Raw genomic sequence first — 27,847 nt, 5'->3', positions numbered from 1 at the left:
AAAGTATACTACCAGTCATTAAAAATGATCATAGAAGCATGTACGCCCTAACACCCCAACTAACAGCGATCAAGATACCTAGAAAATAAGAGGCATATATATTGCCCCTGCAATTCTGCCACCTTAGGCCCATGATTGTTGCTATTCCATAAATCCAGGCTTTTCCTACATTACCTGTGATGCACAAAATGTTAACACTATTAAAAATATAACTGCTGAATTAAAATCCATTGAAAAGAAACATAATGCTCACTGGAACTTGCAAAATCCTTCTCCAATTTTTGGAATTATTCTGAAATGCTGCAGTATTAAACAGAAACATGGAACTAGTTCAAACGTAGCACAGTAAGATAAACAGTGTAATAAATAATTAATACATGCATATTGCATGGCCATATACAGTTGTGATAAACATGTGCTCCCAAGACACGGTACATTGCTGGCAGCTGATATATGCGTCTGTATAAACACTCATGTGTAGGGATTTTACACTGTCTGTCAATTCATTCTGTTCACATCTCCAAAAAATACCTTAAATGAATATAATCTCTGTTCCGTATAAAACAATCAGTGTCTGGTCTCCACTTCCTAAAAATTATTTGCAAGCTGGCCAACTTTCACATTTGTAAAAGGAAACCTTGCTCTACTATCGTCCCACGTTTTGCTATTGAAAAGAACATAATACAGGTATGGGAGCTATTATCTGGAATACCTGGGACATTGGATTCTTTCCATAATTTGAAGTACCATGGCTAATAGATGTAAATTGACATATACAAATGATCCATCTTCCCCTCTTCATTAAATTGTTTAGCAGTGCTCCTCACAGTGACTGTAGAATGAAGCTCTGGGTGCTTATGTCTGTGTTTATGACAATATCAATGAGAGGCAGCAAATGGGGTTCTGCAGTGAATACAGTGTATTTTTTATTGTGTTGTCAGTGTTATCTCACAGACCACTATTTATCACTATGTGGCCATTTCAATTATTTGCTATTGTCACTTACTTCAGAGATACAAAACCAGTTATCAATCCAATATGCTTTAACAATGTCACTGGAGCAGCAGAGTAATACTAGCTGAATACTAGCTGACAGCGGTACTCGTACCACTTTGCCAGTCCACACCTATGCAGTTGAACTAGAAGTCCATTCCACTTTCATTTAAAAAAGAAAGTTACAAAATAAAGACTAAAAACATTTAAAAATTAGAAAAAAATAACAATGCTGTAATTTTCATTACAAAATATTTTTTATTCAAGTAAATAAAGCATTTTTCTATGGGGTATCCCTGCTATCATCATTCATAGAAGCGATAGGAGGATTGCGGCAGTTCATGTACAGTGGGTATCTTTCTTAAATAGACTTCAGCATGCTTTCGCCTTCGCCTGTTTGGTCCTTGATAGATTGGGAGAAACCCTATCTCTCGCAAACAAAAACATTTTCACCTGAGAAATGGTGTCTCTCCCTTTAGGAAATTGACCCAACAATTGTGTATATTACAACGTTTTCTCTGGTATGGATCAATGATTTTTACCTCTGCTGAATTCTTACTTACTTCTTGCACTTGTGTTTTATAGAGATTTACAAAGTGCAAAACAGTCAAGGTGCAACGCAGAATAAGCTTTACTCCTTCTGTACGCCTTGATTTCTGCAAAGATTTGCCTAGATTTCCACTAAAGCATGTAGGTGCACAAAGCAAGATGGTGGCATGTGAGGAGGAACAGAAATTTGCGCAGGTCATGGGAAGGAGTTGGGCAGAATGGGGGCGTCTGAGTGTTTTGTATTTCAGGACAGTGAGAACAAGATTTAATTTAGAGGTACTATTAAAATAAGAGAAACTAGTGGAGTAGGTTTTAGTGGTGTTCAATGTTCAAGGGAGGGGTGTATGGCCATTTACACTCAGCCAAATTATTTACAATTGTACTCCAGCTTAGAGGTGGCAGTCTATGGGTCTCATACTATACTCTCATTCGGACAAATGTTGCACATGTTGTACCTGAGATATGTAATAAAAAGCTTCACATGAAAAAAAGTGATTCATAATAAAAACAGTCCCAATATCCCATGCTTGCCAACTTTAAAGAAAAAAATGTTATAATTGTCTCTCCAAAAACTTCTTCAGGTCCTTACAGTTGGTGATTATTCCGTTGTGTATAACGATGAACTCGCTGTTTTTGTCAGAACGCTGTGGGTGACTGTAGGGCTGGGTTCTCCATGAGTGGCCCAGCGGCTGTGTGCAATGCCCAGATGAATCTCAAACTCAATATCCAGATCCATATCCTCCTACTTGTTTATCTCGTCATCCTGCGGGAGAACCGAGAGGGGAACTCAAGTGTCAAGAGCAGGAGGGCGTGATGCACCAATCGCATCACTCTAGTACTGCTACGGATACACAATGATGCAATTGCTGCATTTTGCAATGGGGTTGGTGCTAAAATATGCTAATACCCACTTCACTACAGCCCTTTTGTTTATTAAAAATATGCCACATATCATATAGTGTTTATGACCGTCTAATAACAACACAATCTTGTGAATGATAGAAAAGACTTTGCAATTGTATTTTCAGATGCAGTTACTGGATTAGGCGGTTTCTTCACAACACTACAAAACACACAAATTTAGAGACTACAAGTTTAGCTAAACACTGGTTGTCTTCTGCGTTGTACTTGTGAAGAGCAACCAGTAATTACCGAGATGTATTGAGATCATGCTGGAGCCACAAGATTTGTCCACATGGCAACGTCTAAAATCATGGAAACATTGATGCTATTTGGATTACGCAGTTTTGTTTGTTTAGCAACTTTTTCTAAACTAAAGAAATAACTTTAAATGCCTTTCAAGGAACCCCTATCCCTTTATGCTTGCATATACGTACATCTTATGTAAAGATGTGTTGGTAATTTTATCTTTAATATTTGCTTGCTTTTTTAAGATACATTTAGGATACAAGTGAACATAACTTATTTTGCTATGAGAATACCTATTTATGTGCACTAAAGGGGTTGTCCCCTTATGGACAGAATTCCCTGCTTTACGTACTTGCCCACCCTTGTTTCTCCCTGAGACCTTCAATTGTTGCCTGGAGCTAGGTTGCACTCTATATGAAGCTTACAGTGCAGGAAGACTCAATCCAATCCAGTGCTACTGAACTAAGCAGACTATTAGCGCTCTATATCGCTTCTCTGCCATTTGGCTAAGATCACATGTAGTGTCTGTTCTTGTAAGGACAAGATGCACCTGGTCCTCGGGCTGGACGGTCGGGAGGGGGCGTTGAAAACCTGGGACTTAATGTGCCTCCTAAGTGGCGACTGAACACGTGATTTTAAGGCACTTTGGCAGATTTAACCACTTTCATTTTGTGCACTGCTTCTTTATGGCCTACACTTCTTGTTTGTCACTTTTACTTATGAGCTCTGTGTCCCCAAAAATCTTGGAGGGGGGGGGGGCGTGTGGCCCTTAGGTTCCCGCCCCTCTGAAAACCTACAATGCTATCTGGAGGTCGGCAAGTTTCCAAGCTTTGCGTGAAGCTCCAGTGAATTCCAGGGAAAATGGACCCCCCTAGCCCTGCTGCAACGGGGGGTCTGAAGACCATTGCTCACTAAGGGAACTTTTGGTTTCGGGAGTCAGGGACAGAGGGACCTTCCTCTATTGAGGAGGACCTGAAGTTCTGCACCCATGTGCACTTTTCAGTTTTTGCACCTTTTTTTGCACTCGGGCAGGAAAAGCACCGATCCTGAGCTTTCAATAACAAATAAATTGCACTCTATTCTGTTATATGGGCTACGGCTGGACAGACTGAATCCTCATGCGCTTTCAGTTGCAGTGATTGTTTGCACACAATGGAGTAACTACCGAAGAACAAGAAGGGGGTTGTACATTTTTATCATGAGTATTAGATATTGTATTAATTTCTCTTCTTTCTTCCATTCTAATGGAACGGGACAAATTATGATGACACCCATATACAATTAAATGCTTGCTTTGGAGCAAACTAAGATGTGAGACACTTGTTTTACTCAACAAGCTGTGTCTTACAACATTATAATGTATTTTAATAGCGTTGTTTTGTACAATGCCCCTTTAAGCTTTTTTATTTGTTCCTTATTACATATAATATATAATGATGATGACTCGTGGACTGTTAAATGAAGCCATCATTGTGAGCTGTCACATGCAGGATGCTGTATCAGCTGATCCCCCTGCAGCAAGACAACATGAATCATATCCAGTGTTGATAAAGTTAAAATGGTATTATTATAACTTTCCAGGTACTTCAATTTACTTAATATTAATAAATCTGCACCAGAGACAATGCCACAAAGTAATTGGCAGCACAGAAATCTTCCCTCCACCCACTTATAACAATCAGTTAGCTGATTGTTATACGACCCTCCAAACTAAGCACATGAAAATACTGAGGCTAGGTACACACTGGAGCGTTTGCGTCCAATAATCGGGCAATTCAGCTCGGTTGGAAGTCGGGTTAGTGTGTATAGCGGCACAATGGTCGAAAGTCGTTCCAAAGTGTCGATTGTCAGCTCATTTGGTTGGTCGTACTGTTAAATATTTTCCCACCAATCCACGGTCATGTAGTCTGTATAAATTTCCAAGCAACTGCCGGTAGTTCCTCAAGCTGCGACTCCTTTGGAGGTGTAGATGTTAATTTCTGATGCCTGTACCAGTCCCACGTGCTGTGGTGTCTGCAGGTCACTGATTTGGTAATTAGGTGCTTCTAGCGGTAAAGCAGTAGCAGGTGTCTATTTCATTAATGCGTACAGCATATGTCTGCCATTTTAATTAGAAAGCTTTGTCAGTGTAGTGTTATAAAAAACAATGTTTCATTTATATGTCTATTGCTTATGTCTCCCTCCTTAATTATAGCTGTCACTTTATTGTACACTATACACATTAATAAAAAGGCAAAATATGTGTTGCATATGTGTATTCTTCAAAAGTATCCATATTGGTAAAAAAATAAAGTTGTTTATGTGCGGTTGCGAGTGAACGTACACTGTACATGTGCTAATGAATGTATGAAGAAAATGTGTTATCCTTTTTGTTATGAGGTTTGGGGTGGATACTATTGAACATGCTCTGCCTCTTATTTACATTTCTTGGGGATATCGTTACATGGACCTCATCACCATCATCATCAGTTATTTATATAGCGCCACTAATTCCGCAGCGCTGTACAGAGAACTCATTCACATCAGTCCCTACCCCATTACAGGCTACATTCTCTAACATAGACACACACACACACACACAGACTAGGGTCAATTTTGATAGCAGCCAATTAACCTACCAGTATGTTTTTGGAGTGTTGGAGGAAACCAGAGCACCCGGAGGAAACCAACGCAAACACGGGGAGAACATACAAACTCCTCACAGATAAGGCCATGGTTGGGAATCGAACTCATGACCACAGTGCTCTGAGGCGGGAGTGCTAACCACTAGGCCACTGTGCTGACCTCATAAGTCATTTCAGTGTGTACAAAATTCTAATCTTTGCTCACGACAATATGGCTGTGAAAAGTCGCTGCCCGGATGGTCAGTGTTTAGTTAATCGTCTAAAACACGACTAGTGTGTATGCATTAATCGTCCGAGCGATCGAACTTTCGGTCGAAGGTAAAGTCGTTGTAGATAACACGTTGGTCAGAATTTTCTTCAGTGCGTACCTAGCCTGAAATAACGATATGCACTTCTGAAAAGCATGCACTAATGGTCTATTAATATAATCACATTCTGCTAAATGAAGTGGTTTAAACAAAATAAGTTTATTCATTGTAAGTACAGTAATTTGCCTTGTGAGTAGAGCCCATGTGTAGATTGTAGCGTGTGAACACAGCCGGTTTATTTTCATCTGTCCGCTGTTACGGGCTCGAGACAAAGGACAACTATAGTTAAAAAAAACATGTGCTTCACTTGATTTTTTTCTATTTTTCCTTTGTCATTCTTCTCTATTCATTTGTTTAGACTTTCTTAAATAAACAGCGAAAGTGAAACATTGTTTCCTTTATTAACTGTACATATATTGTTATCATCATTTATCGCACATTTCCCTAAGCCTAAAAATACACTGTACATATATAGTGCACCTATTCTGCTTCTAGTAGGTGCAGGATTAATCTTGGTGCGATGTTTCGCAGCTGAAAATATAAACATGACAGAGGAGAGATGAGTGAGGCTGAGCCCTCCTAGAACAGGAATGTTTGAGATAAGATTCATAGGCTTTCACCCACACGAACCTTTTGTCAGTTTGTTGAAACAAGTGACTGGGTGACAACTGCCCTACGCCTTCAAAAAAGGAAAAGCATCACTACTAGTAAAACTGTTTACATGATCTGTAAACACCTATTAAAAACAAATTATGGGGGTTAGAGGTAGATTTATGAAAGCACAGAAAGGCCCGATAGTGATAAATTTCTCTTTGCATGAGGAAGCCTATTTATCAAATATTTATCATCACCATCATCATTTATTTATATAGCGCCACTAATTCCGCAGCGTTGTACAGAGAACTCATTCACATCAGTCCCTGCCCTGTTGGAGCTTACAGTCTAAATTCCCTAACATACGCACACACAAACACACAGACAGAGAGAGAGACTAAGGTCAATTTAATAGCAGTCAATTAGCCTACTAGTATATTTTTGGAGTGTGGGAGGAAACCAGAGCACCCGGAGGAAACCCACGCAAACACGGGGAGAACATACAAACTCCACACAGATAAGGCCATGGTCGGGAATTGAACTCATGACTTCAGTGCTGTGAGGCAGAAGTGCTAACCACTAAGCCACCGTGCTGCCAATACTCAGATTGTACTTGAACAAACCCCAAAACCTGTTCTTTTAACTGAACAAAATACTTTACTTTAATGCATTTTTGTTTTACATTATTTGTTTCGATTTACACTATTTTTAGACTGTATTTTATTTACTAAGTGCAATTTAAATCAGCGACTGTGCACATTTTTTTTTACTTATCATTACAATTAGGGCCACTCACCCTTATTCTATATGATCCCAACAGCAATGTGCTGTGCTGGTGTTATATACATAAATCTTAATAAGAATATTTGTTTAATGTAAGAGTTTTACTATACTCCGCCTACAAAATTATAAAGGATGGCTTTGATGGATTAAAAAAGTCCATAAAAAAGTTGTGCCTGTCCATTTTTATAACAAAAGAAATATAAATAAATATAGAATAAAATAAATGTAAATCCTTATTGTGTGATTACTCCACACCAGACACACAACTGTATCTGTTGGCCCTATCTCCTAAGTAGGATCAATGTCCAGCCGATTGTCTCAACTTCGGACCATCTGCACTGTCTGGAATGTGAAGGCTAAATTTAACATTGCATTTACCAGCCTGTGTGTTATGTTTATTTTCAGGAGAAAACTGTAACAAGAGCCTTAAGGATAAATGTTTGTTTCATAATGTATGAATAGCTTTTCAAATTCATACTGAAACAGCAAGCAAATCTCAGCGCATTATTTATAAGCCTACACAATAGACAATAACGTCTGAGACATCACTGTGTGCTCCAACATAGACGTGATAGCTGGAAACAGGACATTTATCAGAATATTGCACAAGCACTCCATGTACATGTATTATGTCTAAGTATGGTCAGTGTAACTTCTGTCTGTTTTATGCATTTCTGCTTCCACATTGAGCTTTGGCACACCCTTAATCTGTTACTCAGTCTTCAATGAAATCACTACTTAGGACCCAAATATTCATGTCCTCCTTTCCTTTGAATTTATCTCTTCGTGAACCAATGTTCAGTCTTATAAACTTACATTTCTCAGTCTATGATCTATCTGGTTTCTACATACAAAGTAATAGAATCTACCATTCCTCCTTTTGATTCTTTTAGAATAATGGGGGTTGGAGATAGATTATTTGTAAGTGCAGCTCAGAATTCCCAGAATGAGATTTAGTCATTCATTTTGTCTTTGTGGAATAATACTTGTTGCTATAAATATCAGAATGTGAATACCTCATAACTGTCCACTCTCCTGGGAGGTCCGGGAGACTGCTAAACGTCCAGTGCTTCTGGACTCCCGTGAGAGATCCCGCCTTTCCTTCTTTTAAAGAGAGGTGAACCTTTATGGCGTGTTTGGCTTCATCATTGCCCCAACCCTCTGCTGTTCGTTGACTTGAATGAAGTACACATACCTCCGAAGTATCCTGATTTTGGCAGGACAATTGATTTGAGGGCTGCGAAAGGGACAAGCTTAGCCAAAGAAACCGAGAAAACATGAAATGTCCGTAGCTCTTGTGCTTAATTTGTGCACTTCTGCCATAGAGAATGGCCAGGAACAGGTTATGTAAGATTATTTTATGCAGAAACATCACTCTTCTACATAAGAACAGAGGTTACTATTAATTTAGCTAGAAAATATTGTATAGATCAGAGGTGTCCAAACTCAGACCTCAAGGGCTACAACAGTTCCTGTATTAATCATGCAGAGGTGAGTTAATCTATTTGGCTGGGTCAGTAACTATCCCACCTGTATCTAGAGACAGAAATCCTGAAATCACAACCCGTTGGTAGCCCTTGAGGACTGAATTTGGACACCTCTGGTATAGATGTAGCTATATGTATAGTTTTGCAGCTGTAGATGTAAGTCTGGTCTCTGAGATGTAAAATATATTGATATACTTCTCAGGGAATAGATAGACTGCTGCAATGCTCTGCAGAAACAATGTACCTCTCTACTCAAACCTCCCCAGTTCCAAACTCCAGCCCAGGTCTTCAGGATTCCCTACACATGTGGAATAACTATTGGCTCACTCAGCTGTTGATATAGCTGTAACATAGCTAGTTACTATAATTGAACAGCTATAGGTTTGTTACCGGATGCAGCCCATGTTTACTTCATTGGACATTAAAGTAACCTAAAGTTTTTAAGATCTCTCGCTGCTCTGTTTTATCCACACATCATATTCCAACTGAAGCAAAAGATTTGTTCTCATCTCTGTTGGTCTTTTGACTCGATAATATATAAAACATGGTTTTGAAACGTCATGTGTTATACAACATAGTGCTGGAACACTTAATGTAAATGAGAGATATAAATTCAGCAGAGATGTATAAATGTAAATCACAGCATGTGTGGTGCATTCCATGTCGACATAAATTACAATAATATGACCACTGGATAAGATCTTATATAATTGCATTGAATTGAAACAGATAAAAGACAGTGAAAATTGCATCTAGTATTAAAGTAGGGAAGTTGACAAAACCTGGGAATCTCCCAGTATAATGGACAAATATACTTATCCATATATCTACAAGTCACAAATGCCATTGAGTGAACTGTAACTAAACAATATAATCATTAAGATGTTAGCTATATCATCTGGAAACATTATTTTGTTTATTGATTTGTCTAATAATTTATTAGCCTGCTTACACATCACATACCTGTCTCTAGATAACCAAAAACATAATTATATTGAATCATTACTGACACTATAGAAACTGGAACAAAGAAAAGCAAGTATATAGGACACCAGCACTGCGCCTAATCATTGTGCCCCAATACTTTGTATATGTGACACCAGCACTGCGCCTAATCATTCTGTCCCAATACTTTGTATATGTGACACCAGCACTGCGCCTAATCATTCTGTCCCAATACTTTGTATATGTGACACCAGCACTGCGCCTAATGATTCTGTCCCAATACTTTGTATATGTGACACCAGCACTGCGCCTAATCATTCTGTCCCAATACTTTGTATATGTGACCCAGCACTGCGCCTAATCATTCTGTCCCAATACTTTGTATATGTGACACCAGCACTGAGCCTAATCATTCTGTCCCAATACTTTGTATATGTGACACCAGCACTGCGCCTAATCATTCTGTCCCAATACTTTGTATATGTGACACCAGCACTGCGCCTAATCATTCTGCCCCAATACTTTGTATATGTGACCCAGCACTGCGCCTAATCATTCTGTCCCAATACTTTGTATATGTGACACCAGCACTGCGCCTAATCATTCTGCCTCAATACTTTGTATATGTGACACCAGCACTGCGCCTAATCATTCTGTGCCAATACTTTGTATATGTGACACCAGCACTGCGCCTAATCATTCTGTCCCAATACTTTGTATATGTGATACTAGCACTGCGCCTAATCATTCTGTCCCAATACTTTGTATATGTGACACCAGCACTGCGCCTAATCATTTTGCCCCAATACTTTGTATATGCGACACCAGCACTGTGCCTAATCATTCTGCCCCAATACTTTGTATATGCGACACCAGCACTGCGCCTAATCATTCTGCCGCAATACTTTGTATATGTGACACCAGCACTGCGCCTAATCATTCTGTCCCAATACTTTGAATATGTGACACCAGCACTGCGCCTAAACATTCTGTCCCAATACTTTGTATATGTGACACCAGCACTGCGCCTAATCATTCTGTGCCAATACTTTGTATATGTGACACCAACACTGTGCCTAATCATTCTGTCCCAATACTTTGTATATGTGACACCAGCACTGCGCCTAATCATTCTGTCCCAATACTTTGTATATGTGACACCAGCACTGCGCCTAATCATTCTGTCCCAATACTTTGTATATGTGACACCAGCACTGCGCCTAATCATTCTGTCCCAATACTTTGTATATGTGACACCAACACTGCGCCTAATCATTAGGCCCAATTCTTTGTATATGTGACACCAGCACTGCGCCTAATCATTCTGTCCCAATACTTTGTATATGTGACACCAGCACTGCGCCTAATCATTTTGTCCCAATACTTTGTATATGTGACACCAGCACTGCGCCTAATCATTCTGTCCCAATACTTTGTATATGTGACACCAGCACTGCGCCTAATCATTCTGCCCCAATAGTTTGTATATGTGACACCAACACTGCGCCTAATCATTCTGTCCCAATACTTTGTATATGTGACACCAGCACTATGCCTAATCATTCTGCCCCAATACTTTGTATATGCGACACCAGCACTGCGCCTAATCATTCTGCCGCAATACTTTGTATATGTGACACCAGCACTGCGCCTAATCATTCTGTCCCAATACTTTGAATATGTGACACCAGCACTGCGCCTAAACATTCTGTCCCAATACTTTGTATATGTGACACCAGCACTGCGCCTAATCATTCTGTGCCAATACTTTGTATATGTGACACCAACACTGTGCCTAATCATTCTGTCCCAATACTTTGTATATGTGACACCAGCACTGCGCCTAATCATTCTGTCCCAATACTTTGTATATGTGACACCAACACTGCGCCTAATCATTCTGTCCCAATACTTTGTATATGTGACACCAGCACTGCGCCTAATCATTCTGTCCCAATACTTTGTATATGTGACACCAACACTGCGCCTAATCATTAGGCCCAATTCTTTGTATATGTGACACCAGCACTGCGCCTAATCATTCTGTCCCAATACTTTGTATATGTGACACCAGCACTGCGCCTAATCATTTTGTCCCAATACTTTGTATATGTGACACCAGCACTGCGCCTAATCATTCTGTCCCAATACTTTGTATATGTGACACCAGCACTGCGCCTAATCATTCTGCCCCAATACTTTGTATATGTGACACCAACACTGCGCCTAATCATTCTGTCCCAATACTTTGTATATGTGACACCAGCACTGCGCCTAATCATTCTGTCCCAATACTTTGTATATGTGACACCAGCACTGCGCCTAATCATTCTGTCCCAATACTTTGTATATGTGACACCAGCACTGCGCCTAATCATTCTGCCCCAATACTTTGTATATGTGACACCAACACTGCGCCTAATGAGTCTGCCCCAATACTTTGCATATGTGACACCAGCACTGTGCCTAATCATTCTGTCCCAATACTTTGTATATGTGACACCAGCACTGCGCCTAATCATTCTGTCCCAATACTTTGTATATGTGACACCAGCACTGTGCCTAATCATTCTGCCCCAATACTTTGTATATGTGACACCAACACTGCGCCTAATCATTCTGTCCCAATACTTTGTATATGTGACACCAGCACTGCGCCTAATCATTCTGTCCCAATACTTTGTATATGTGACACCAGCCCTGCGCCTAATGAGTCTGCCCCAATACTTTGCATATGTGACACCAGCACTGTGCCTAATCATTCTGTCCCAATACTTTGTATATGTGACACCAGCACTGTGCCTAATCATTCTGTCCCAATACTTTGTATATGTGACACCAGCACTGCGCCTAATCATTCTGTCCCAATACTTTGTATATGTGACACCAACACTGCGCCTAATCATTCTGTCCCAATACTTTGTATATGTGACACCAGCACTGCGCCTAATCATTCTGTCCCAATACTTTGTATATGTGACACCAACACTGCGCCTAATCATTAGGCCCAATTCTTTGTATATGTGACACCAGCACTGCGCCTAATCATTCTGTCCCAATACTTTGTATATGTGACACCAGCACTGCGCCTAATCATTTTGTCCCAATACTTTGTATATGTGACACCAGCACTGCGCCTAATCATTCTGTCCCAATACTTTGTATATGTGACACCAGCACTGCGCCTAATCATTCTGCCCCAATACTTTGTATATGTGACACCAACACTGCGCCTAATCATTCTGTCCCAATACTTTGTATATGTGACACCAGCACTGCGCCTAATCATTCTGTCCCAATACTTTGTATATGTGACACCAGCACTGCGCCTAATCATTCTGTCCCAATACTTTGTATATGTGACACCAGCACTGCGCCTAATCATTCTGCCCCAATACTTTGTATATGTGACACCAACACTGCGCCTAATGAGTCTGCCCCAATACTTTGCATATGTGACACCAGCACTGTGCCTAATCATTCTGTCCCAATACTTTGTATATGTGACACCAGCACTGCGCCTAATCATTCTGTCCCAATACTTTGTATATGTGACACCAGCACTGTGCCTAATCATTCTGCCCCAATACTTTGTATATGTGACACCAACACTGCGCCTAATCATTCTGTCCCAATACTTTGTATATGTGACACCAGCACTGCGCCTAATCATTCTGTCCCAATACTTTGTATATGTGACACCAGCCCTGCGCCTAATGAGTCTGCCCCAATACTTTGCATATGTGACACCAGCACTGTGCCTAATCATTCTGTCCCAATACTTTGTATATGTGACACCAGCACTGTGCCTAATCATTCTGTCCCAATACTTTGCATATGTGACTCCAGCACTGCACCTTATCATTCTGTCCCAATACTTTGCATATGTGACTCCAGCACTGCACCTTATCATTCTGTCCCAATACTTTAAATGACACAATACATCATGCTCCTAACATACTGCTAAAATCAATTGTAGTTTGAAAACCATCAGTATTTATCATGGGGCAAATATCTTTATGGCCTTAATAGGAATAATTGTTTAAATAATAATAATAGTTTACATCAAAGGGATACCTGTAAGGTTTCCCCTATGCTTTCAATATAGAAGGCTATTTAACAGCATACTTGTTCTGTTATCACCATCTAAAGATGGCGGCGCTAGTTCTGCCTCTGTACACATGTGGGACCCGGATATGCGCAGTGGAGGGGATAGCACAGATTTGTACTTTCAGTTCCACCTTGTGGAAAAAATATACTTCAAAATATGAAAAATAGTTAAATAATATATACAATTGACAAAATACCTTTTTTTATTACTGTTCCTCTGTTGCCGCAATCTTTAAATGGTGCGGGCCCCATTATCTCCATGGGCCTCGCTGCAGGGAGGAGGGAACCAGGGGCCCCCGACCCTATGCATATGCCATGCAGCGGGCCCCATTATCTCCATGGGCCTCGCTGCAGGGAGGAGGGAACCGGGGGCCCAACCCTATGCATATGCAATGCAGCGGGCCCCATTATCTCCATGGGCCTCACTGCAGGGAGGAGGGAACCGGGGGCCCCCGACCCTATGCATATGCCATGCAGTGGGCCCCATTATCTCCATGGGCCCCGGTGCACGGCACCTGCTGCACTAATGGTAGTTCCGCATGTGTACATCCTCTGGTCCGGCCCGGTGAAGCAGAAAAATAATCTTTACCGCTCAGTCCTATTAGATTTTATTCACAACCTGCTGTGATTTTTTCATCACTGCAATAAAAAATTCTGCCTTTTCAACACATATTAATAAACAGACCCCACATATAAAGAGAAATAAGTATACTGAGGCCCATTTAAGTGTTGTTAGAATAAGTCTGGTGCTAAATGCCAACTCATTAATTTACATATAAAATGGGTTAATATTTGTTAAAATAACATTGTTTTGATTTGTAGTATTAAAATGTTGTACTCTGTACCTGATGCAAATACTGTGTATTGTGACTCTGTTAAGCAATAAACCTGCTAATATCAGTTGCTAACACTGATGGCAAAAACACTTCTATTGTAACAAACAGTGCTCTGTGACCATATAAGTTGTAGTAATTAATTCTGCTGCAAATATACAAGGTTTACACCATTCATATAATTATATTTACAAATATATCATGATTTGGAATGCTCATCCAATTTGATTCAGATATGGTCCAGACAAAGAGGAAATGACTCACAACCTCACTGGTAACTTTGCCTTGCTAAACTAGTTATCAACATATTAAACAAACAATGTACATCTAGTCCTGTTAGCTGTCATATAATGTTTTTACTTTATACCAAAAGTATTAAAAGTTATGAATGCACAGCTGACACTGAACGCAATGACTTAAACCAATGATTCAGCATAAGGTTTAATGATGAAGATCTGAAAATGTTTAACACATGGTAATTTTGCACCATTACACTGTGCCACTGACAATAGATACACTGATGGTGTATACTCTGTGGGCCGAAATCATTAAAAAAATGGAGTAACTTTGCACCCTGACAAAACCATGTTGTATTGGAGGAGGAGGTAAATTTAAAACGTGAGGACAGATATATAGTTGGGATAGGGCATGTCCTAGATCAACTTTACATTTCAGTGTAAAAATAAAGCTATCAAGTATTTGAGTACTACATGAAAAAGAAGTCAGTTTTTTCCTTACATGCAAAATAATAAACTAATTTACACCCCTTGAATTGTAACATAGTTTGTCTAGGAGACAATTGTTTACTTAAAAACTCAGGCCCTGTATCTCTATTGTACTTAAGGTTATAGCTGAGTCTTTACAAAAGCATCACATATGTCACGGTGATCGTTCACACATATGCTCTGGTGAAACAGATAAAATACAAGACAAGTACAATATTCTTTATGCATTTTAGTGATGTGTTTGAAACGAATTTCCATCACAATTTTGATGTGTTGCGCTTTATCACACGTGCATAAACGCAACAGTAATAGGTTGTACTGAAGTGAAAAATCTAAAACAAAGGGCTAAAATATTAGAAGGTAATGGTGAGAACAAGAACATAAGCAACTATTCATCTTATTTCTAATATGGATTTCAGGTGGCTGGAAAGTGCATTAGCAGCAGTGTGGACAAAGATTGAATACTTCCCAGTTCTCACCATATATAGTCATATTCAAGTCATTATTGCATTTAATATATTGCAGTTTTATGTTGCCATGGCAGCTAAGGGGTTAATACAGCTAATGTAGTTGCCTTACTGGCTGCCAATAACTCCTTCCTGCGAGATGCATTAACAAGGAAGAAAGTTGGCCACTGTGGTTAAACAAGAAATTCCAGACAAAGGGGAAGATCTGCCTTGTGCCTCAGCGTGTTTAAATAAGTGCAAAGAAGCAAAATTGTGTTCTTACATGGAAATGTTCATTTATAGCCAGCTACAGACAGCGCAATGACCATCTGCCCATGCTGCAGATGAGGGGTTATTGACTTCCACTATATAATATATAGAACACTGTGAAAGAAGGTAAATAGACACTTACCTTGAAGTTATGTGCTTTCTCATAGTTGCATTGGCTGTCATTTTGTGTCAGGGCTGCTCTTCTGACCAGCGAGGTGATCTGCGAATAGGCAAAGAGTTTCAGAGGTTGCCACAATAATGCGCTCCTGCCCCCCACTTTCACCCCCAGTGCCAGCGCTAGGAGCTCCTGGTGCTTCCTGCCCTTTTTAGTCTTATGGACAGCAGCGTAGGTCTTTTCATTCTCCAACCATAGCTCCTGAGACAGCATAGTGTCAGAATCCCAGATCTTTTCAGTTTCCTCCTCTGAGCCCTGTAGGCTGACAGGCACTAGGTTGGTCCAGCTGCTTTTGATGCTACAGAGCAGATTGGAAGCAGCTGCAGCCCACTCTGCAGAGACCTCCGACATGTGACTTGAATGGGCTGTCTTGTGGGATGGAAGGAGCTTCTGCATTGCAATAACTAGTGGACCTGCTTTGTTTTACTTCTTAAGACAAGCGTGTGCCTGAAACAACTGCAGCCCTCAGTCTGGATATTGACAACAACAAAAAAAAACCCTCCTCAGCAACAGCATCCAACCAAAAGTGAACAGTGGACTGGAGGGAGGAAGATTTACAACCTAGTGCCACAACTCCTTTCAATGCAAGGGAGCATCACTTCTGCATATCACACTGATGCTGGATGCTCTCTCCAGCAAGAGGCTGGATCATGTCCAAAAAAAGACTTGGGTTTCATTCTTGTCTGGAAACCAATAGATTAAAGCATGCTAAATCCGGCAGATGGATTAATCCTGAATTGATAAAATCTCTCTCTTTTTATATCCTGCGTGAATGTAAATCCTGTAGGAGTCTGAGGAGGATTAGCTGAGGGCTCTTTTCTACGTCATCTTTAATCTATTGCTCCCAGATTCTCTTAATAGCTTCCTGGGCTCCCTTATAAGCGATTCACCAAATCTTATTAACCCATTGCGAGAACAGGTATAGTGTTACCATGGCATCTAAAAGGCACATCTGTGCTATTCTGAATGCCCCAGCAGGACATCTACTTACTACCTATATAACCTCAAATGGCCTTATTAGAATGAGCAAAGTGCTTGCTCTACTTAAGCCACTGACAAGCGGATGGGGAATGGATATGATTTAGTTCATTACCATAAATAAGGCTATTCTATGTGTTATGTAGCAAGAGACACTGAACTCTCATTGCTTTTTAATCTGGGTGCTTACTACTAACCAGCGCATAGTAATGGTTAGATACAAGTAGGCACAATATGCGTGCAATACATTTCTATTTGTGTAAATTTGCAGCTGTCACATATAACAAGCCACAGGGCCACAAGCGTTTATATTGGATTCCTTCCATGAAAAAGTACTGTATGATATTTTGCACGTTTGCAGGTCCGGCTTCAAATGCAGATGGCAGAAAAATTAAAAACGTCAACTCAAAAATCCAGCCTGCTACTTTTTCTCCTATAATACTATGGGTGGATTTAGGTGTTAAATTAATTATGACAGTGAGGGGACATTGTATTATGACCTGCATCAATAACTCCCCCATGATACAGAGAACACCCACCCCCATAAATACATCTTCTCTGGCCCTTCAATCTCATTGACATAATCCTGCTCAAAAAGACAAACCTTCATTTTTTAACGATGTGCGTTTATGCCATAGTTCATACTCAACAAGAAATGTTCTCATCACAATGTTCGCCCAGCTCTTCCCATCAGTAGATGCTACATTCTGTAACCCTGCAGATTGTACCATTTCGAACTCACATTGATTAGGTAAAAAGAATAAATAATTATATATACTATATATGATAGTATGATATATATATATATATATATATATATATATATATATATATAGCGTGTTATTCAATTCCGTTTTGGAGTGTGATAATGCTTCACACATGAAAACACAATATATTTTTACTTTCATTCCATTGAATTCCTCGTTCTGTCGTTGGAGTGACAAAAATAACTTTTTGCACCCATATTACTTCCCTATACAAAGCGTAGTGCAAGTTCAAAACTAGATACTCCATTCATTTCATGACTTGCTTTCACTCACACCCAATAAAATCTTCTCATCTGATTCAGGGACAGAATTTTATTAATAAAAATTAATTGTATGTTAAATAAAAGAATAAAACATTATTAATAAACAAATAACTATAAATTTCCTCAATTCTTCCCCTACAGACCAAGCTGTTTAATGCAATGTATATAATAATAAATACAATCAGCACCACCATTAGGTTCCTTACTATGTGGTTCATACTAACCTACTCTCCTGAAATCAGCAGGAAGAGCAGGCACTCCCCCAGATCCCGCCCCAGTCGTTAAGTCCCGCCCCTGCCATGCAATGTCACAAATATGTGACTGGGGGTGGGGCTACGACTGGGGGTGGGGCTACAACAACACCACCTCCCACACTTGCCAGATGACCTCTGAAAGCAAAGCAAAATGAGTCAAGTATAATGTAGTTAGACCGCACAACGTCCATCCTACTCTCTGTATAATGACCAAGTATCTTGTGGCATTTCTGTTTATACATGGCCAGTGGCCTGTTAGAAAATTGAGGGGGCTTCAAATAATAAAACTTGACGAACCATTACCAATTCATAGCTTGCAAAAATGAATGTGGTTATCAGTTGTTTTTACTCCAACTTCTGCAATTTTACAATCATACTTCAATAGATGTTGACAATTCTACATGATGCTTCTAATTTGGGTTTATTTTTTTTATTTATTTTTACTTGTGTAAAAAAAAACACTTGGACATAAATTATGCTGCACAAAGTATCTCTTTTCTCTGCATAGTTCAACAATGCATAGCCACTGAGCCCATAGAACAGGGTTTCCCAATCCCAGTCCTCAGGGCTCCCTAACAGTGCAGGTTTTCTGGATCACATGTGACATAATTAGGACCACCTGTGGATCTGTTACAATGTGTCAGTCAGTAATGAATACACCTGTGCTCCAGCAAGGAGATATGGAAAACCTGCACTGTTAGGGAGCCCTGAGGACTGGGTTTGGGAAACCCTGCCACAGAATATGAAACTCATATGGCTTCAAGAAACACTTATTTTTAAATTGGAAAACTAAAACACAAGCTGCATCAGCTGATGACTTCTAACTAGCACAATGATCCTCCATAGTTTTATGTCTTTTTATAACAAATGTCAACAGTTTAGCTTTAGCAGAGGAAACATTTTATGAAATTAAGCCTAGTCCAGTTTGGTTAGTAAGCTACCGCTTATAGTAGTATCAAAACTTGACCGGTGGAAAGGTAGTAGTGCACCTCACCGAAGGCACCCCACTCTTAGGGGCTGCACCCCGCTACTGTTTCCTGTTAACAATAAGCAGGGGTGGGTAACGGCAGGCAGAGGATGGGCATGGCAGTGATACTGCTCCTCCATGGTAGGTTGGTGTTGTGGCACTCTGTCTGGCAGTACAGCCTAGCATCATTCTTCCAGTAAGAAATTAAATTATTAAACACACCCACTTTTCCCCATTGTCAGCCACTGAGGAAGACTGGCTATATTTCAACTTTGTACAAATTTCTAGCAGTGTAGAAAGATCTGGACAACACATCTCTTTCTAAAAATAAACTTTCAGGTTTTATTAAGGAGATATCATGACAACACTACAACATAGCAAGGTCCAATCATCATCCAATCATGTGGATCAACAATGGAAACACTAATATTAATTCCTTTAATAAGGTGTTGTGTGACCAGATGAAGCCAGTATGGCTTGTATGCCCCATGGCTTTAAGTCTACTAATGTCTGCAATTGTGCAGAAGGGATACAACACCATTACTCATCATAAAATCTCTACAGCATCCTAGTCTGTGTTTATCAGAGACAAGGAGAAGTACAAGTCTGAGTTAGATCTAAGAGGACGAGAGGGAGAGCATTTTGAGATAAGGTTAGAGATGTATTAAGGAATGGTATTGTCGGGGGCTTTGTAGGTGGATGTAATTTTAATTGTATTCTGGAGGATATGGGGAACCAGTGTAGAGATTTGCAGAGTAGTATGGTGATTGTAGAGCAGTGAGAGAGGACGATATGTCTTAGTACGGCTCTTAGTGCACAATGAAGCAGGGATAGGTGGCTGGATCCCAGATAGAAGCAGGTTGCAGTATTTCTACACCTACATAGGTAATGGAATAAATGAAAAGAAAACAATTGTGTTTTGTGGTGGTCAGTGTGTTGTAGTGAGAGTGTTAAACCTGGGAAGAAGAGTAATTTGGCGCAAATGAGTGAACACTAGCATCCACTTTAACCTAGTACAATCTAGTAAGAATGAGTTGAGTGGCTGGAAGCATTTTTATAAGGCTATAGACAAGGGAAACATGCTTATTAATTGGCTTTTTACAATGCAAGCACTATGGTGAGAGTACGTAGGGGCGGTGTACAAAGCCTGGAGGGGTGGGTCAGTTTGCTCATGCCCAAGACTGCATGCGCAGCTCCTGCTTTTTTAAAGCCTGCACGCGCAGCCTGGGGCCCAGAAGTCCCCTTGGCGCCCCAGCCTATGAATGGTCGCATTTTACAATGGGCAATAATTATACTGAACTTTTTTGGCAAATTTGAATTGATTTGTAAATTAATTAGCGATGGAGAATCTCTAAAATATGTCAGAGTTTCAGAATGGTCTGAATTAATTTCCCCATGTCCTGCTGTAAGAAGCCCCCCTCTGTCAGTACTAAAGAAAAGAAAAATGAAAAATAATTTTTGCTTTGGATAGAGAGTCCTGGGGGTAAATTTATCAAGCTGCGGGTTTGAAAAAGTAGGGATGTTGCCTATAGCAACCAATCAGATTCTAGCTGTCATTTTGTAGAATGTACTAAATAAATGATAACTAGAATCTGATTGGTTGCTATAGGCAACATCTCCACTCTTTCAAACCCACAGCTTAATAAATGTAACCCCTGGTCTCTAGACTTACTATAAATTGCCATAAACTATAAACTAATACTAATACTATAAACTAAGAAACAAAAAGTTATACTTTTCCAATTGGCAAATGATGTAATAGTCATAAATGTTTTGCTTCTTATTTAAAACGCAAACAAATTAAAAAGAATACAGAATTGTAAGATTATAATTAATAAGGCATGTTGGTTAAATCGGGGCAATTTTCTCACAAGTGATATAATAAGTGATGAAGTCCCTTTAAATACTGTAATGTAGCAGGAAACTCTCATAGGCAAAAATAATAACATGACATGAGTAACATTTATTTACTGCTGGTAGGTCACAGATTAGCTATATTTTAAACAGAATTCCTGATTTGGTACAAGAATTGTACAAGGGGCTGCCTGCTGCCTGGACTCAATAGATGTGTGTGATTGATTATTCATTAGGCAGCACCCTGCACCTGTGTCTGTCAGCTAATTAAGCCTGTGCTTTTAAGCTGAAATAAGTGGTTTTATGAGATATTCAGCACAAATTTGCCCGACATGATGACTCTGGTATTCCTGCTTTCCCCAGGGAGACAACTGTACAGCATGCCACTTCTCATGATGAATTCTTCCGTCTAACCTCAGCCAGAGTACGCCCACTTCAAATGTAGGTCACACAAAAGAGATGCAAATACAGCCATTCCAGACTCGTTACTGTGTGGAGATGTTTGAAATGTCTATGCCAATGAAGTAGGAGTTTATTCTTGTCATAAGCTGAACAATAGTTCAAAAAAAGCAGATTGGTTTCCCAGCACTATGAAAATGTGAACTGTAAATCAATGATTTTTTAAAATGAAAGTTAATCTGTTCTTAGGTTACCTTGACTTCAGTAGATGCCTCCCAGGTAAGTATTAAAGTTCTGAATATTGATTATATATATGTGCATCACTCTACCTAGCTTCAACAAAGGCGTTAGTAACACCATGTCCGCTAAACGCTGAAAGTATTGCTTTTCTCCGTTTCATAATTATTTACAAAGGCTTTCTATCAACTTGGTGCAGACCCTTCAACCTGACCCCTTTCTCTTGGTACAAATTGCTCTGTGCCTGAACTTCCCACTCAAGGTTCTATTGCAGTCACCAGGCTGTGGTAATTAACTGATGGTCAAAAACACCCTTTTCATCAAGGAATGAGGGTCTGCTTGGTGTCAATGTCTAATAGTAAAAGTTGGATATGATGTCATTGGGGGCCTGGAATTACATAATTGGGGTCACGGCAAGTTAATATCTGAAAATATGATCAATAGAAGGTAAAATGTAGACAATTCAAAGCCCCTATAAAGGGGGGTAAATAAGATGGTCTTTACCTGTCACCTGACAAACCCAGGCAAATGGACCTTTTGTAATCCCTTATAAATAAAATATAATAATGGCGACAATAATAATAATAATAATAATAATAATAAATAGTCTCATTGCATTCAGTATTTCTCTGGTCTTTGGGCTTATCACTCTCAAATTGTTTTTTCACTTGAAATTATAATGTCTATCAAATATTTTCAGGAAATTTGGTGAAATATTTCTTGGCTATTCTAATCATGGACTGGATCTCTGAATGTAATACAGTTTGTGTGACTTGACATTTAAACATTTAGGGATATATTTACTAAACTGCGGGTTTGAAAAAGTGGAGATGTTGCCTATAGCAACCAATCAGATTCTAGCTGTCATTTATTATTTAGTATATTCTATAAAATGACAGTTAGAATCTGATTGGTTGCTATAAACATCTCCACTTTTTCACACCCGCAGTTTAGTAAATATACCCCTTAGCGTCTACATTTAACAATATCTGAATAGTGCCATAGGAGTGGCACATTTGGTTCCCCTTTTCTATGTACCATGGTATAGATCTAAAAAAAATGTGATTATCTCATGACACCCGGTTCACCCCTCCCCAGAGGTGGCTCTTATGCATCACTATCCAACCTCAATCCCAACATGGGACAGATATATGTTGGGGCAGGTTCTCATAGTAACTAGGGCTGCTATTGCCCAAGCATGGAAAGAACCTCTCCCACCAACACTGCCTAAGATTATCTCAAAAATAAACTTCAGTTTTAAAATGGAAACCCTTGGTATACCTTACTCTACGACAGCTACTTCACTAGTGAAATGGTGTACTTGGCATATCTATAAGACTGAAGGAGAGGGACCCACAACTAAGCATTAATGAGGTTCCCCTGAGCTCCAAGACACTAATAAGCCAAGAGAGATCCAAGGTTATGATCAGATGTTGTGTAAACAAACAGAGTATACAAGAAATATTTTGTATTATTATAACCGTACTAAACCATTTCAGTGTTGTGATCACTTGTCTGAACAATTTATTTTTTTATTACCTAATGTTGTGTACTATCCTTTTTTCTGTACCCCTTTCTTCCCTTCCCCTAATATTATGTCTTACTCTCCCTCCCTTTTCTTTTTTCTGTACCCCTCTGTTAAAATTTTATAAAACTCAAAAAAAATTCAACGTTGGTTTCACAGGGTAGAAGTAGGTTCTCCTTCTCCAAAGTATTATTTTTGGCAGAAGAAGTTATTTTGTTAAGCTAAATTTTAGTGGAAATCCCCCTTTAATGCCTGGATATAGGACATATGCAATTAGATGTTCTGATACTGTGGAATCTGAACAAAACATCCACTGAAGGTTGGAAGATGTTCTTTTTTCACAGTCTGGTTAGGGGAATTCACACTGTTAAGTTGTATTGGTTGCTATTAAAGTATTCTTAACTTCCTGCATTATGATGTTTTCATAGGTATCCCACATTTAGTTTGATTCAGAACAAACTGAGGACTACCCCTACTATCCCCTACCAACAATAACAGAATTTGCAAATTTGTGGCATCAAGATCTTTTAGAGAGTTCTGTTTGTAAGAAGGGCAAGTTCGGGCCGACCGCCGGGAAGATCAACACTGTCTGCGGTGAAGACTGGAGCCAAGAAAGTGTCATAGGTCTTCTGTAGAGATGAGCGACGTTTTCAAAACTGTTCTTTGGAAAATAAGACTAATTCTGCATTTGGCTGCAGAATTCTGAACGTTTCTCAGGCAGAATTTGTCTGTCAATGTTCTGCTCTGAATTCCTCTTAATATTTTACTTTAGCATGCAATTCCTTTTTCATTATACCCCAACCGCACAATAGAACACAAAAAAAATTACAAAATTGTAATCTAATCTATTCATAAATTGTTATGTCTCAAGGGAGATTGTCTCACCACACATGCACATGCTAGGAGAGCCCTGGAGTGTACCCCAGTGCAAGGCCTTCCTCACTGGCTGCATGCACCCCTATTATTACAGTACTTTGCACTATTCAGAATTATGTTCACATGTAGGCACACATAGGCAGGTATACCAGAAAGTAAAGACTTTTTATTTATGGGATATATAACTCATCTATTTATAACATTTATCTACATCACATAAAAAAAGGCAAAAACATATCAGAGTCTTTTATCAAACAGATCAATTAAAACCACTCTGTAGCCCAGGTTGCTTGAGCTATGAGCTAGCCCGGTATTACAACAGGAAGAGAGCGTTATCATAGAGGGCTTGTGCAAGTTTCTTTTGCAGGGCTGGTTTCTAGGAAGGATGGACGCAACAATTTCCTTCAATGCTATATTTATGGATGCCTTACTACTGCAAGGTGGTGATTATAATCTCATCTCCATGTCGTCCAGCACATGTAACATCACAGTCATAGGCACTGGTCCGGGAAAGGCTGGTCCTATGCAGCTGGACTAGAGCATTCCCCTAGTCCAAGCAGCCCCGGTGGTGCAGTGGTTATCACTGCAGCCGCACAGCGCTGGGATCATGAGTTCAATTTCTACAATGGCCATATCTGTGTAGAGTTTGTACATTCTCCCAAAGGTTGTGTGGGTTTCCTCTGAGTACTCAGGTTTCCTCCCACAGTCCAAAGACATACTGGTAGGTTAACTGGCAAAACAGAACCTAGTATGAAGAAAATTTCTCCCAATGCATTGTAATAAACAATTTTTTCCAGTGATTGAAAGTCCCAATCATCATGCTGATTCATGTGTACACACTTACATGTTTTACAAGATTTACTTTCAGATCTGTGATCTTTATCTGTCATAACCATCATCTGAAAAGATCGTGACTCCGTAAATTCTATGGAGATCTGCCTACACCGCTTGTCGGGAGTGCATTACACTTCAGAATTTGCCTGACATCGTTCCATCATTAAATGAGATTTTTATTCCGTTTATAAAGTAAAATCAAACGATACGATATGCTCTTGAACGATGATCGTTCATCATTACAGCGTACACACTAATGCGATATTGGGCCAAATGGTCGTATATCATGTGATTGGCCCAATAATTGGGTGAACATCCTGTAGTGTGTACCCAGCCTTAGGCCTCTACAGCACATTATGGGAGATGTATAAACAAAAAATAATAGTAATAATGACTATAAATATCGTGAGATTCAAATTTACAAATACAGTACAGAATGGCAAAGCAAATGCAGAACTCGAAGATTTAATCATCAGAACTTTGCACCTCTGGGAAACGGCCTGTTCTGCAGCTAAAAATTTTTTATGTGAAATTCGATAACTTCACTCATCTTTAGTTCTATAGTTTGACTCATGTAAAACAACTTAATGAATGTATTAGCATACACTCTGGAAAAAAATGGAATACTTTTATTGTAGAACTGGATACCTAATAATAATGCACCTGTTGTGTCCTTTAGTTTAGCCTCAGGTCCTATTTAATCTTTGACCTTTTTATACATTCAGGATATCCTTATCTCTGTTCAAAACATATTCTGTATTCTTGGAGGGCAGGACTACCTGGGCGGCTTTGTAAAACCTAAATTGAGTACATTCTGTGTACTTCCTTTCCAGTCCTGCACCATATGTCAAACTGTACCCTATTAGCAGAACATTTGCTGTTTAAAACATGCTGGTACTTATTCATCCTGCACTTTTATTTACGTACTAACTTCTGCCATAAATAATAATGGCAGGTATTTAAACTTGGCAGGTGGGTGGGACTTTCATAGTAAAGGTGGAAGGTCCTGAAGCCTGAAGACTTATATTTACAATGTGTTCCCAACTACCGAGCTTGCTACAATACATCACTAAATTCCTCACAACCATGTATATGATGGATGTTATTGTATTTACATGTCAGGCAGACACTTTTTGTAACCAGTCAAGTTTATCCATACAGGCTTATACATCCAACATTAAAAGACGGACAATTTTGAAAAAAAAGGAGCTAAAGAAAAAAGGGTTAAAAAGACAGGATTGGGATTTATTTGACAAGTGGTTTCATTGTTGCCATTTATATTTTCTGCAAAATTATACTTCACTGAATATTAACTATATTATTAGTATTAAATATATATATATATATATATATATATATATATTTATTTAATACCCTTATATCCCTGGAGATATGTATAAATTTACAGTGTCCTGCAAAGAGGAGCCGATGGATGATGTAGAAACATGTTAACTTTCTTTATATTATAAAACGACCATTCAGTATATCTCCTCATTTACACCATACCCTAGCGACTGCCCTTGATGAAGTGGCTCCAGCGACTCTTCATACTCCACGTAGACTTTGTTCTCAATGATTTCATCTACCACTCCTATCAAAATGCTCTGGACACTGCTAAATAAACATACTTCCAATCTCTCATCTCTGCTCAGGCTTCTAACCTTAAATGCCTTTTTAACACATTTAAATATCTTCTAAACCCTCCCACCCCAAACCAACCGACTACCATCAGTGCCCAGGATCTTGCTTCCTATTTCAAGGACAAGATTGATAAGATCCGACTTGAAATGGTATCATCTCCCTCGACTAGCATTCCTTCCCAGTACCCTATGACACTCTCTTCATTTGATCCCACAAATGAAGAGGAAGTTCCTACTCTCTTCTTATCTTCTTACTCTACCTCCTGTTCTCTCGATCCCAAACCCTCATAAATTGGTAGGTCCATGTCTCCTATGCTCATTCCACCTCTAACTAAAATCTGCAATTTATTTCTCTTTTCTGGTATCTTTCCATCACTATTCAAGCATGCATTGATTACTCCTATTCTGAAAAACAAAATTCTGAAACAAACTCTCTCTCAAATAACTGCCCCACCTCTCAGCTCCCATGCCCCTCCAAACCTCTCGAGGGAATTGACTACATTCGCCTCACACGCTTTCTTTCTGCAAATAACTTATTGGATCCTCTTCAGTCAAGCTTTCACTTTCAACACTCCACAAAAACTGTGCTGATCAAGGTTGTCAATGATTTGATCAGCGCTAAAATTAAACGCCCTTACTCTCTTCTAGTTCTCCTGGATCTCTCTGCTGCATTTGACACTGTTGACCACTCTCTCCTCATACAGAAGCTACAATCCCTGGGTCTTCAAGACACTGTCCTATCCTGGTTCTCATCCTACCTATCTAATCGCTCTTTCAGTGTTAACTTCTCTGGAACAACCTCCATTCTGCTTCCTTTATCAGTTTTAGCACCACAAGGCTCAGTCCTCGGTCCTCTGCTGTTTTCTATCTACACCACTTCTCTTGGAAAATTAATAAGCTTCTTTGGATTTCAGTATCATCTGTATGCAGATGATACACAAATCTATCTATCCTCTCCTGATCTCTCACCATCTGTGTTGTCTCGCGTTACTGACTGTCTTTCTGCCATTTCGTCTTGGATGTCCTCTCGCCAACTCAAACTCAATCTTTCAAAAACAAAATTAATAATATTATCCCAGACCAACAGAAGCTTCCTGCCTGACATTTCTATTTCTGTTGACAACATGACCATAAATCCCACACTTCAAGCTCACTGCCTAGAAGTAATCCTTGACTCACAACTATCCTTTGTTCCCCACATCAACTCTATATTTACATCATGCTGCATACAAAAATATTTCCAGAATACACACAAATCTCGC

At 39.4% G+C, this 27,847-nt stretch overlaps 1 protein-coding gene across 3 annotated transcripts in view; it reads right to left on the bottom strand.

Moving 5' to 3' along the window:
* Window positions 1-27,847, bottom strand: part of CHN2 (chimerin 2) — a 260,121-nt gene that overhangs the window by 44,185 nt on the left and 188,089 nt on the right. For all 3 annotated transcript variants that reach the window (XM_075212289.1, XM_075212291.1, XM_075212290.1), the window contains one exon: window positions 15,959-16,036. In XM_075212289.1, the coding sequence (XP_075068390.1) occupies window positions 15,959-16,036 (78 nt within the window). The remainder of the gene's footprint in view (window positions 1-15,958; window positions 16,037-27,847) is intronic.

Source organism: Mixophyes fleayi, chromosome 5, assembly GCF_038048845.1.
Source record: "Mixophyes fleayi isolate aMixFle1 chromosome 5, aMixFle1.hap1, whole genome shotgun sequence".
NCBI classification, from domain to species: Eukaryota; Metazoa; Chordata; class Amphibia; order Anura; family Limnodynastidae; genus Mixophyes; species Mixophyes fleayi.
This window is presented reverse-complemented; position numbering and strand designations above follow the sequence as displayed.